The 13,989-nt window shown below is 39.1% G+C and overlaps 1 protein-coding gene across 2 annotated transcripts; it reads left to right on the forward strand.

Moving 5' to 3' along the window:
- The first annotated feature begins 396 nt into the window (after positions 1–396).
- Positions 397–13,199, forward strand: LOC113452184 (vomeronasal type-2 receptor 26-like). Of its 2 annotated transcripts, none has more exons than XM_087927838.1 (6): positions 397–1,123; positions 2,202–2,493; positions 3,762–4,538; positions 6,718–6,930; positions 10,602–10,728; positions 11,782–13,199. In XM_087927838.1, exons 1-6 carry the CDS (start codon positions 903–905, stop codon positions 12,684–12,686), a joined length of 2,535 nt encoding a protein of 844 aa, XP_087783964.1. In that variant the 5' UTR covers positions 397–902; the 3' UTR covers positions 12,687–13,199. The 2 variants fall into 2 exon arrangements, with proteins under 2 accessions (XP_087783964.1, XP_087783965.1); XM_087927839.1 differs by having other exon boundaries at positions 1,050–1,123; positions 2,255–2,493.
- Positions 13,200–13,989: the final 790 nt, after the last annotated feature.

Raw genomic sequence — 13,989 nt, forward strand, 5'->3', positions numbered from 1 at the left:
TTCATTTATTTGATTCTTTTTGTAAGTTTTTATTTTTATTTTTTTGTTTTTAAATATGGTTTTCCATTCTGTATGCCTCCTTGAGTCACAGTGGGTGAACAGACAGCAATATAAATTCAATAAATAAATAAATAAATAATAATTAATTTCCTCATCTAGTTTGTTTATGGAGATATTGAAAAGTACTGGATCTAAAACTGGGTACCCCACTGCTTCCTTCCTTCCGTGCGGATGCAGTTCCATTGAGGATTACATGTGGAGTATGATTTGTCAGCCAATTACAAACCCATATCATCAGCAAATAGTAGTTACCAACAGCAAAAATGGAGGATGAGCTGATACAATGGTTTCTGTTTATATTGAAAACATGGAAGAGAAGATACCATCCAAAAGGACAACCCATTTTTCAACTGGGTTTGAACTTTCTTCCTCCAATGTTAGTTTCCAAACGTGTCCCAGTAGGAAGAGTCAGAACCACTGGAGAATTGTGTCCTCATGGGTGTGTCCAATTTTTCACCAATACTTTTTCTCCAGCCCCAAAGAAGATCAAGACTCCCAGAGGAGAAGTTGCTTCTCACTGTAATTATCATCATCCCAATCCTTGAAACCTCTTTTTCTATTTCTTCAGTGACTGCCTTTGATGTAAACATCAGAGTGAAATAAAATGAAAGGAATCTTGCATTGGAAAAGGATAAAACTCTCTAGACATGATGAGTGTTTTCAGTAAGATTTAGGACAGGCAGGTGATGTGCTTTAATACATATATTTCTCTCCTTTCCATGTCAAGCTTGGTTTGTCTCCGTCTGAATTACAAAAGCCACTGGCATTTCCATCTTATGAAAGTGCACTGAATTCTCCTAATTCATTGTTTAGAAATACTTCCTGATTCAGCCCAAGCAGGAATGGACCTCCTGCTTGTGTTTATGCTGCTCCTGCTTGTATTGATCCAGAGAAACTCTGGGAGGCTCCAAACCAAGTGCCCCCCAACTTTGAAGCAACAAGACAGAGGAAATCCATGGAACTATTATGGGCCAGGAGATCACATTATTAGTGTGGTTCAAACTGCAACAAAACCTTTGCTTGAGCCATTGCAGTTCAATGGAGCTCCTTGTATTTCTTCTCCGTAAGTCATTCAGTGCAATGGAGTTGCATTTCCCCTATGTGCATATCTTCTTTCTTTCTTCTCATTCCACTTATTTCTAAGTTGTAGAAGATGTACACATTTTTTAAATTCGATTTATCCACTTTTGCCTTATCCTGAAATAGACTAAAATGAAAAGATAGGGCAGATGAAACACTAAGAGAACTTGAGGAAGTCAGACACAGAAATCCAGATCATCTTCTCCCCTTTCAGTCCCAAGTTCAACTCTTGAATACTGATGTATAATCATTGAAAGTGTTGTAGTTGCCTGCCAGTCTGTGTTAAATGCCGCTTCTTGTAGGAATAAGAATGATTTGGTTTTTTTTTCTAATTTATTTGCTGGCTGATTTATTCCTCCCTTATCTTGCTTCTATACAATATATTTATACAGTATATTATACCTACTTTATGGGACGTGGTGGCTCAGTGGCTAAGATGCTGAGCTTGTTGATCAGAAAGGTCAGCAGTTTGGTGGTTTGAATCCCTAGCACCACATAATGGAGTGAGCTCCTGTCACTTGTCCCAGCTTCTGCCAACCTAGCAATTCAAAAGCACATAAAAAATACAAATAGAAAAATAGGGGCCACTTTGGTGGAAAGGTAATAGTCTTCCATGTGCCTTCAGCATTTAGTCAAGCCAGTCACATGACCACAGAGATGTCTTCGGATAGCGTTGGCTTTTCGGCTTTGTAACGGAGATGAGCACCACCTCCTAGAGCTGGAAATGACTGGCACATAAGTGCGAGGGGAACCTTTACCATTACCTTAATACCTAGTTTAATTATTAAACTATTCTGAATTCTGATTATTTGACAAATGAAAATAAGTGCTGCTACAAATAATGATGTATTTGTGACTAGAAACCCTGATGGAGAAGATGGGACAGAGTTAGTCCTCCATCTCATCTTCTCAATGCCAACAAAACTTAAATAATGATGGATGACAATGATCTGTCTCTGTTTTAGAATCAGTATTGCTTTAATGCTCAATAGGGTTGTGGAGATAAAGAATAAATTAATAAATGCATACTTTATGATAATAACATGGAAATATTTGTACAGGATTAGAGATCCTAATCTCCCAGAAATGCTTCCCTTCATTCTCCCCATTCAAGTGATCAACAAGAATACCCAACTCCTGCAAAACCTCACACTTGGCTACAACATCCATGACAACTATTTGAGCACTCTTCACACTTCGGATGCCCTAATGGACATGCTGTCTACTGGAGAAGCCAATATTCCTAACTATAGCTGTGGAGCAACGGACAACCTTCTGGCTGTTATTGATGGAGCTTTCAGGGAAGTCTCCATGCAGATGTCTACATTAGTAGGAACCTACAAAGTCCCTCAGGTGTGTGTGTGTGTGTGTGTGTGTTTCTCAATCTGGTAAAATGAATGGGGTTGGTGAACAATAGATCTAGCCATAAGTTCTCTATGGAATTCAAGAGCTGCTTCTCACCATAGTTGTTTTAGGTGTCATGGTGGATATTGGACTAGTCAGTGAGGAGGAATCAAAGCAGCCATATCCACTCATGACATTGTCTTCATTGCTTTGGAGGCTTCTGTTGTATACTTGTGAAGGTGAAGAGAGCCACTGTGTCCAATCAAATTGTCCACTGTAAAAAGGAAGTTGCAGCAATGATGGGAAGCTCATATTTTGTAGAATAGAATAGGATAGAATAGAATAGAATAGAATAGAGTAGAGTAGAGTAGAGTAGAGTAGAGTAGAGTAGAGTAGAGTAGAGTAGAGTAGAGTAGGGTAGGGTAGGGTAGGGTAGGGTACAGTAGAGTAGAGTAGAGTAGGGTAGAGTAGAGTAGAGTAGAGTAGAATAGAATAGTTTATTGGCCAAGTGATTGGACACACAAGGAATTTGTCTTGGTGTAAATACTCTCAGTATACATAAAGGAAAAGATACATTCATCAAGAGTCGAGAATCATAAGATATGACACTTAATGATAGTCATAGGGTACAATAGGCATTCAATCATACTAGGAAACAGTCAATATAAATCGTAAGGATACAAGAGACAAAGTTACAGTACATGACCTTAGTCAACATAATGGCATTTTCAATGGTAAACAGCACTCCTTACTAGCACTGATGATATTATCTAGACTGGGTAATGATAAGTCTACAAGAAAACAAGCAAGCTCAGAGACCACAAGGAGCCCTCACCAAAGAAGCTACTTGAATAAGCAGTGAAAAGTTTCAAATAAAAAAAAATAAGTCCAATTGCCATCACTTAACTTCCAGACAACTTTACTGGATGACTCAGAATATTCATTGACCTATGTAGTATGTCCCCTTATTGCAATGAAATATTTTGGTTGAAATCTACACATGTGACTGATTGCATTAAATTGGAGAGTATTACAGAAATATGATTTCCATTTTTATTCTTATTCTTTTTTACTTAATTTGTATTCTGTATTCCATATTTACATGCAGTCTTCTTAATGTTCTGTGTTTAAGCTTTTATGTCTTAATATGGCCTAATAGCTAATCAAGAATAAACTACTCTAATATTTTCATGAGTGCCGAGTTGGATTTCTTAAGAGGTAATATTTTGGATGGTCTGACTGTAAATATAACCCAGGATTCTTAATTGCTTTTTCAGATCACTTGTAGATTTGTTTCAGAGGCTCTGAGTGATAAAACTCAATTCCCTTTTTTCTTCCGGATGGCCCCCCAAAATGGGGTCCAGTACCCCGCAATTGTCCAACTGCTCCTCCATTTCAGATGGACCTTGATTGGGCTCTTTGCTTCAGACACAGAGCAGGGAGAAAATTTCATGAGGACCTTTACTCCTACGCTTGTCAGGAATGGAATTTGTGTTGTTATATCACAACAATTGTCTACGACTAGACATGCAGCACCACTTAAGAATGCCATCTCCAAGTGGAGGCAAGTCAATGTCTTTGTTTTCTTTACTGACTATAGTAGCATGATGGATGGAATTCACCAAGTCCATTTTACACTTGATGGCTTGCCACGCCCCACTGAAGGGAAAGTCTGGATCATCACAGTCTTTGGAGACTTGCCAATGAAAAGTCACAGAGTTTATGAATATGTCCATAGTATTTGGAACTTCGTTATTCAGGAAAGAGGGTATGAAGATTCCTTTGAACCATTTATATTTGTGGAACCCTTGCATAAGTGTTTTCACTGTTCTTTTGCAAAACACATCTTTTCTGTGAAAGGCCGGAGAAGATGCATCCAGAAAGCACCACTGGAGACCCAGGATAAAAGCAACAGATTACAAATTGACCACCGTGCTTACAGTGTCATTAAGACTCTGGCCCATGTCTTGAATGCTGCATATTCCTCTAGATCCAGGAGGAGAAGAAAGGAGGGCAAAGAGAAGTTGAACATTCCAAAGCTGCAGCCATGGCAGGTATGGGATCCCGACAAGGATCCATAAAACTTAGTTCCTTTGGAGAAGGAATCCAAAGGAAAATTATGAAAACTTTCTGCACTTCCTTGTGCTACAACTGGTCAACAGACAATTGTTGGCAATCTGTTTGTTTTGTGAATAATGTTTCAAAGGTTGGACACCATAATAGATATAATTTGATATTAAACACTGCTAATTTTAAAAAGGATGTCTTCGTTTTGAAATAAATTCATGGATTCATGGATTTGTGATTAGTATCTTAGCATTTTGTATTCATGAATTTTAAGGAGACCCTGAGATCATCTAGCCCAGGGGTGTCAAATTCATGTCATCACAGTGGCAGCTTGTGACATTTCAGGATTTTTTTCCACTTCACTGAACCAGGCGTGGGCATGATCAGCACATGACGCATTCAGCCTGTTGGCTGGGAGTTTGACAGCCCTGCTCTAAGCGAATCTGATCAAGCATGTGTAAGAGCCCACATTAAAGATTAACTAATGAGTTTGACAACCTCTCCTCTCTGCAGGAATTTTAGCTAAAGCTTCTTTAAGTGATGGCCACTCCAGGTGCTTTGGAGAATAGGTTCAACCCAATCCTTAGATATTGGAATACTGCTATCACATCACCCCTAGTCCTTCTTTTCATCAAACTAGACATACCCAATTCCAAAAACCATTCTTTATATGTTTTAGCCTCCAATCCCTAATACTCTTTATTGCTCTTCTCTGCACTCTTTCTAGAATCTCAACATCTGTTTTATATTGTGGTGACCAAAACTGGATGCAGTATTATAGAAGAATAGACAACCAAGTTCTAATTGTTATTCATAACTTTCAAGTTGTATAAGAAAGAATGAAAATTATTTGACTGTAATACTTAACATATTTCATCCACTTAATTATCATACTGTAACCATTACATAAGGAAGCAGTTTGTTAATATTCTACTGAAATGAAATTATATCACCAGCATTCTCACAATCTACTAAGGAAGAGAAGTGATATGCCACCTTGGGAGTGAGGAATGAGTAAGAATTATTAGAAAAGAGAAAGGGAGCCCACAGCTGCATCAAAGGCAGAGAAAGAAACTCAGAAAAGATCACCCCTAACTTTTAAGGCTTTTAAAGAGGTTGGTGTTAGGAATGCAAGTCACCTAACAGTTGGGTTGGAAAATATATAAACCAGGATAGACATTTTAATACTGTCTCTTTAAGGGAATGCTAAAATTGTAATTGGGTGTGGTTCCTCAAATGGCCATAAGATGGAGTCAGAAACCTGGGTTGTTTAGTCCTGTTATTGAGTGTTGCCGTTCCTGCTTTTCTCTGTTGACTGTTGCTGATTGTTGTTATTCTTGGATTTGATGTGAGTCTTTTACTGAACTGTTTATTATACTGGACTTTGTTATTGGATTATCCCTGGACTGAAAACTGCTATAACCGTGTATGACTTGGACTGTTTGTTGAACTTTGCTTAACGGTTTTACTGGAAGTAAAAACCTACATTTTACTATACAGTGTATCTGTGTGCTGGTTGTGTGTTATTCTTCACCACTCTCATTACATCTCCCTGTGTGTGCTCATTCTCCTAACGGGGAATTACCTCAACAGTTGGTAGGGGATTTATTCTTTCAAACTTGCAAGATTCTATTATAGCCTAATAAGGAAGTTGAATTAGCTCATGGTTGGCTTGGGTTTCCCATCTTCTAACTTGGAGAACATTAGCCTAGCAAATTTCTTTTTGACAAATCCAAGCATTCTTGTAATTTGTTGTTTCCAAAACATTTAAGGATAATCTCTTTATTTGTTTATTTCTTAATTTTATTTGTGTTTGCTGTAGAATGTTCCTTATAGTTAACAAATATTGTCAATTTTATATTTTGTTAATACTGTATATGGTAGAGAAATTTTGCATAACCTTTCATTTTCATTTTTGAAAATAGTGGTAACACTTGTTTCCCAACTAAGAATATTTGCAAATTAGACAAGTATAGAATATATGATTGACAGGTTTTGCTGAAACTTTTTCATTCAGATATGCAGGTAATGGCAACACTTTTTGGTCAGAATTAAGAACATTTGGAAATTAGACAAGTGTAGAAGAAAGGTTTGAATGTGAAAAGACCATGTTGGTTCAGACAGCAAGGTTATTGCTTTTAAAATTGCTGGCTGTTTCCATTGTAGCTTCATCCCTTTCTGCAGAAGAATGAATTTTGCAACCTCTCTGAGATGAAACTGTACTTGGACCAACATGGAGATCTGGTGGCAGATATGAACATCCTGAGCTGGGTGGTTATCCCTGAAGAGGATTGCATGGAAGAGCAGCTGGGGAGTTTTGAAAGGCAGAGACTTACTATTAACCAATATGTGCTTTTACTGCTAAAGTGGCTCAACAAGGTGAGTGAAATATTGGTGTCTTTTCTCTCTTTTCCAAAGCTTTAGTGTCCATGTCAAGTGGCTAAGCCTAATCAGAAATTCATTAAGAATTTTATGTGTGGACTATAACTTGGATAATTTTCTTAGCTGGATAGGGAGGCTTCAAAAACACTTCAATCAGGGTGTATTTCAGATTTTGTAATAGAACACTGTAATGGAACAGATTCTATAATGAACAGTGTATGGAACACTGTTTTAAGATGATTCAGCTACATCCAGATCAAGATACTGAGTGATTATTATTTAGGATAAAATTGGTGAGAGAGGCCCTCAATTCACAGGTGGTATTCAACAGGTCTGACCAGCTCTGGAGAACCGGTAGCGGAAATTTTGAGTACTTTGGAGAACTGGCAAATGCAACCTTTGACTGACCCTGCCCCATCTATTCTCTGCCTCCCGAGTCCCAGCTGATTGGCTGGGTCTTTTTTTATTGCCCTGCACAGAAGAACAGAGCTGGAAAGCAGGTTAGTAGGATGGGGAAGGAATGGAGATTTTGCAGTAACCTTCTCCTGCCATACCCACCAAGCCACGCCCTCCAAGCCATGCCCATCAAACCATGACATACCCATCAAGCCATGCCACACCCACCAAGCCACACCCACAGAACTGGTAGTAAAAAAAATTGAATCCCACCACTGCCTCAAGTGCTAGGTATTATGGGTTGATAACCTCATGTTTGTTTGTTCCTTGTCCAGAAACAGCAAAGCAAAAGACTAATGCTTGGGTTCCAGTTTGGAATGAATCTGATAAAAAAAGAGTCAGGACTGAATGGATGTCCTGCTTGACCCAGTGGGAAATAACCCTTGACATTATGATTCAGCTTGTCCTGGTTGGAGACAGTGTCTCCTGAAAGGGAAACCCATAGTCTGAGAGATTTTTATACAGGCCAGAGCTGACCAGAGTTATCCATGCTTCTCTTTCATCCAAGTGGGATAGAGCAACAGGCCTTCTGCTCCTAGGAAGGAGGGCTAAGGCTTTAAGTGAAATCATTACAACTGTAAAATAATGCCCTGACTGAGAAAACTGAAGTACTTAAACAAGACTTTGATCTAAAGAAAAAACCCTTCTAAATAAATTTCCTTTAATGCCTCCAATTTGGCCTCACTGTTCAATTGTTCGCAGTTGGAGATTAAACTCTTTCCAAAATAGTCTCCAAAATAGAGAAATACAGTCCAAGCTCAAGGAACAGATAACAAAGAAATAAAAAATAAATAAAATAAATAAATATACTGCACTGAAGGAATTATCCACAACAGACCAAGATAATTAATTACAAACTTCAAGAAGATAACAAGGCACAGTCCATTGGAAGAACACCAACCAAGATAAAACTCAGCCAGAAATAAAACATGCTTTGCTTCTAGCAACGCTGTTTTAAACACCCCTCCTATATACTATTCCTCCACAGCTGCAGCCAGTGAGGGGGATCATGGCCACTTCCTCTCCTATAAGCCATGTTGTTCCCTTCTCCATTCCTCCCTGCATGCCCTAGGATGAAGAGGGGATGGGCTTCCTCTGACTGCCCAGCTGGCCTCTGCCCTTCACCAGCCTCCTTCACAACCTCCGGAGCCACACTGCCTTTCCCTGTCAGCTGTTCCTCCTTTCCCTTGAAGTCAGTCTCCAACAGGGGCATGACACCTTTCTCATATTGGAAATAACAATATTTGGATTACATTTGGCTTTTCGCTTGTAAGAAGACACTTCATCGGAAAACCCTTTGAATGCAATTGTTTATTTTGATTCTTAGCTACTTTAAAGTCTCTCTGGGCAAAAAGGAGGCTCCTAATTTGACTAATAATACATTCAGGTATTTCTTTCCATGCCAATTGGTGCCACCTCCGTACAATTCTTCAAAAGAAAGGACCTTTCTTGAAAACTGAACTGGGCTTTTTCCCACAGAGCTCATACTCATGTCCCATCTGCCTCAGCAAAGGATACCTGATTTACTCTTCTTGAGGGACACATTCAGTGGTGGTATGCTACCAGTTCAAACCAGTTCATCTGAACTGGTATTTTTTAAAAAAGCCTTTGATCAGCTGAGAGGAAGAAAAAAAGCCTCCGGCGATCAGCTGAAATAAAAGACTGAAAAGCACATGGGAGGATGGGAGGGTCACTCCTAGCATTTTGTTTCTTCCTCCTCTCAGCTGATTGCCTTGTTAGGGGTGTGCACATTGGGGGGGGTGCATGCACATGCATCCAAGATCATCCACCAAACCAGTAGTGACTAAGGTAGGATCCCACTACTGGTCACATTCTCATGACCTTGTTTCCATCTCATCTCATTACATTTCTAGAAAATAGGCAGTAATCTTTAGTTTCATTTCAACAGCAAGACAGTCACATGAACAGAGAATATAAATATAGAAATAAACAAAGAGCAACTCATTTAATTTTGATAACTATAATTTCTATATACTGTATTTTCCTTTGTGTGTTAAGGGAGATTGTTTGGACTATATGAAAGAGGAGCTGCTTCTGAATTTTTAGGTAGTTAAGAAAAAACCTTTCTAAATCCTATTGGACATAATTTTGTTTCCTCATCATAGTTTATTTGTAATGAGAAAACACAGTAATAAATGCAATAGAAAGTAGTAGATGTTTTAGAATGAAGTTTATTCTACAATTTAATCTGAGATGATCATACTTTAAAATCATGGAGGAATGCATTAGAATAGAACAGAACAGAACAGAACAGAACAAAATGTTCTTTATTGGCCAAGTGTGATTGGATGCATAAGGAATTTGGTTAAATATTCTTAGGCATCAGACAGTGCTCTGAGAATCAGGTGTTTAGAAGAGTGATGACATGAGGGAAAAACTGCCTGTGCGTGGTTGTTTTGACATGCAATGCCCTATAGTGGAATCCTGAAGGGAGGAGTTGAAACAATTTATGTCCAGGATGTGAGAGGTTGTTAGATATTTTCTCAGCTCTCTTTCCAACCCCTGCAATATAACAGATCCTCAGCAGAAGACAGGCTGGTTGCTATTGTTTTTTTCTGCAGCCCTAAGTATTGGTTGTAGTCTGTACAGGTCCTGTTTTATTGCTGTACCAAATGAGACAGTTATAGAAGCACAAATTGCAGATTCAATAATTCCTTTGTAAAATGGTATCAACAGCTCCTTGGGTATTCTGAATTTCTGAGTTGATGCAGGAAAAACATTTACTTAGTGCTAAACCTTTTCTCAATTCCATCCCTTCAAACTTTATTTAGTAGAAAAGTCCTTTACTGTAGTGTGATATTCCAGAAGGAAAGACAACGGTCTAAAAGAAAAATCTGGCAGTAGTTCTATCTCCTACAATGTTTGGAACTAGTTATAAATTTCATGGCAACTGAGCTTCTTTTCTTGTTGGTTTGAAAGGGTTTGCTGCTTATCTGAATGACTTCTTCAATATGAGCAAGTTGGCTAGGGAGACCCCATATATGTCCTCCAGGGTGGTTTCATATTATTCTCTAATTTCACCTAATCTGAACAGGCTCTCTAGATTAGATGACTGAAAATCTTATTTAGAAATGTCATATATATCTAAGTGAAACCCAGAGACTACTTGGCTGATGTTCATGTCGACCTCCATTTTGATGGGTGGTGAGTCCTGTCACATTTTCTTTGGTTTTCCTTTTTTTACTGCTTAGCCCCTGCCTCAGTCCAAGTGTGTGGGAAAATGTCATCCTGGATTTGTCAAGCGGGCTCGAGAAGGTGAACCCATTTGCTGCTATGACTGTGTTCCTTGTCCAGAGGGGACCTTCTCCACTCAGGAAGGTGGGTCACACCAAAGAAAAGGGCAGGCCTTATGGAAGAGGTTTCATCCAAAGTATTGTCATGAAAGTGCAAGTTAAAAGACTGATGGAAGCTCAATTGGTCTTCTTGTCTATTTTTAATCTGTATATCTAAAGGAAAGAATAGCAAAAAGACCTTGGACAAGTGGCTCGGAATAGATAGGAGAGTGTGACTGACTGCAACCTCTACTACTGCCAGTGAAAATATATCTTATGCTTTTTAGTTTGAATATGTTCGGCCATGTTTGCCTTTCTAGGGACATAGAATAGGATAGGATAGGATAGGATAGGATAGGATTCAATGGAATGGAATGGAATGGAATAGCTTTATTGGCCAAGTGTGATTGGACACACAAGGAATTTGTCTTGGTGTAAATACTTTCAGTATACATAAAAGAAAAGAGACATTCGTCAGGAGTCAAGAATCATAAGGTACAAAACTTAATGATAGTCATAGGGTACAATAAACAATCAATCATACTAGGAAAGTTTCTTGAAATCTGAGGAATTTTTGTAGGCCCACCTCCTGGAAGGATTAATGTAATATGAGTCTCTGCTAGAGGTCTACTGAGAAGCGGAAGAAGTATGGACAATTATGGATACATATCATTACATCCTTATTACCAAAGCTCCCAGTAGCTATTCCAGATCTTTTGCAGGACTAGCTTTCTCTGCCAACCAACTAGAGTTCACAAAGCTGGCATCCTGTGAGTCAAGTACATTAAGATGTGCCATCTGACAGGACCCAAGAATTTTCCCTAGACAGATTGATTCATTTTTTTTTAACAACTAATAATGTAGATTCCTCTTAAGATTCTGCACATTACACAGGAAATCATTTGGGTCTCCACTCAATTTCAAAGAATTATAGCTTTTTTTAAAAAAAGAAATGTTATTCCTCTAATCTTCTTTCTCCAGAGATCTTAGGAAATATAATTTGGAAAATGCCCCTAGTAAAAATTGTTGTCCAAAAATGTATTTCTTGAAAAGTGAAAGGGTAAAATATTAAAATAATATTGCTTTTTGGTTGTCTCAGATACAGAAAAATGCACCAAGTGTCCAGATGATAAATATCCAAATGAGAATCAAGTCGATTGTATCCCTAAATTTAAAACATTCCTGTCTTATGAAGAACACCTATGCACTATCCTGGTCTCTTTTGCCTTACTTCTCTTCCTAACCACAAGTCTTGTTTTAATCATATTCATTAAAAATCAAGAAACCCCCATTGTCAAAGCCAACAACCGGGACCTCTCTTACATCCTCCTGGTCTCCCTCCTGCTTTGCTTCTTGTCTCCTTTTCTCTTCGTTGGTCAACCAAGGAAAGCCACCTGCCTTCTTCGACAAACAGTTTTCAGCATCATCTTCTCAGTTGCCATTTCTTCTCTTTTGGCCAAAACCATCACAGTGGTGCTGGCTTTCCTTGCCACAAAACCAGGAAACCGAGTGAAGAGATGGTTGGGGAAGAGCTTGGCCAACTCCATCATCTTTTCTTGTTCTGCTGTCCAAATTATTATCTGCTCCATCTGGCTTGGAGTTTGTCCACCCTTTTCTGATTCTGACTTCCACTCCCAGCCTGGAGAGATCATCCTGCTATGTAATGAAGGCTCTGTTCTCATGTTCTACATCACCCTCAGCTACCTGGGCTTCCTGGCTTCCATCTGTTTCATGGTGGCTTTTCTAGCCAGAAATCTCCCTGGGACTTTCAATGAAGCCAAGCTAATCACCTTCAGCATGCTAGTCTTCTGCAGTGTCTGGGTTTCATTCCTGCCCTCTTACCTGAGCACCAAAGGGAAATACATGGTGGCTGTGCAGGTCTTCTCCATCTTGACCTCCAGTGCTGGTCTGCTGGTCTGTATCTTCATCCCCAAGTGCTACATTATCATTCTGAGGCCAGACCTGAATACAAAGGAGCAGCTTACAACTAGAAGAAATGTATAAATATGAAACATGGGACATCATAACATAGATGGACAGGAAAGTAAACTAAAGCTTGCTAATAGTGAATATTCATGCTTACATGAAATTAAATATGCATATCTACAACTATCATCTTATCTTCCTTTTCTGAAATGTATGTTTAAAATGTTAAATCATGGCAACTGGACCAACATTTGTTAAAATGAGACATTTCATACTCACCCTAATAACTTCTTCAGTCAAAATAAATTTTGTTAGGCAGAGTCAGAAAATAATTGGAATGTACTAACTCTTGTCACAGCAACTATAGAGGTTTCTCCCCCAAATGTATTTCAAAATGTAAATGAAGACTCAATCATCCAGGGGGAAAAAATGATTTAACATTTTTAGACACTTTTGGCCTAAATGATTTACATTTTTTATAAATATGTGCATCTTTTTGTCTGTAGGATTTCCTTCCATTATTTTCTGAAGAGAAATTCTTCCAGTCTACACTGAATGAATAATAATTGCAGTGAGCTTTAATTATTTATTTTTGCCTCCTTTATTTGATTCAAAAGAACAGATGTTAGCAGCAGGATTCACATTGTTGCCATGTACCAGCCAGAGGTGGTATGCAGAGATGGAAAGCAGGTTAGTGGAGTGGGAAGGGAATGAGATTTTGCAGTAACCTTCCCCCAGGAGTGGGGAGGGAATGGGGATTTTGCAGTATTCTTCCCCTGCCATGCCCACAAAGCCATGCCCACCAAGGCATGCCACTCCCACAGAACCATCAGTAAAAAAATTTTAATCCCACCACTGGTATCAGTCCCATGTATGGGTGTGGATAAAGCAACACTCTGTGTCTAAAAGTCTGTTTTGAATACGGAGGTTCGTTGAATGTATTTGGTCTTCCCTTTCCAATTCTCAGCCATTCCTAGTCCTGCTGTGAAAATAACCAGAGATGTCCAAAAAGTCAGAGGGAATTTGGATTTGGAGGAATGAATGTGACCTAGGTCAAATAGAGACTGACCCTGGGGCTCTGTTCCAACTCTCTTTTTCATATTCTCCTAATGTGTGAATTGCCTAAGCCTAGTGAATTGCATAACGATGCTCAGGAAGACTGTGATTGGAGAATGAATGCTTTCCCAGATAAATAAATCTGTTGTGGCTGACAAATGCACATTGGTCCAGGAGTGGGCTGTTGGAGTGGGCTGACGAGTGCACATCCGTCCAGGAGTGGGCTTCTGGAGTGGGCTGACAAGTGCACATCAGTCCAGGAGCGGGCTTCTGGAGTGGGCTGACAAGTGCACATCGGTCCAGGAGTAGGCTGCTGAAGTGGGCT

This window comes from Pseudonaja textilis, chromosome 2, assembly GCF_049901715.1.
Source record: "Pseudonaja textilis isolate UNSWEBS1 chromosome 2, rPseTex1.2, whole genome shotgun sequence".
Lineage (NCBI taxonomy): Eukaryota > Metazoa > Chordata > Lepidosauria > Squamata > Elapidae > Pseudonaja > Pseudonaja textilis.

What these genes read in the sequence shown, in the direction of transcription:
- LOC113452184 (XM_087927838.1), top strand. Translation starts at nt 903, where the DNA reads ATGGACCTCCTGCTTGTGTTTATGCTGCTCCTGCTTGTATTGATCCAG. An exon ending in GCTCCTTGTATTTCTTCTCC is followed by an intron (nt 1,124 to 2,201) that starts GTAAGTCATTCA and finishes ATATTTGTACAG; the next exon opens with GATTAGAGATCCTAATCTCC. An exon ending in GACCTTCTCCACTCAGGAAG is followed by an intron (nt 10,729 to 11,781) that starts GTGGGTCACACC and finishes TGGTTGTCTCAG; the next exon opens with ATACAGAAAAATGCACCAAG.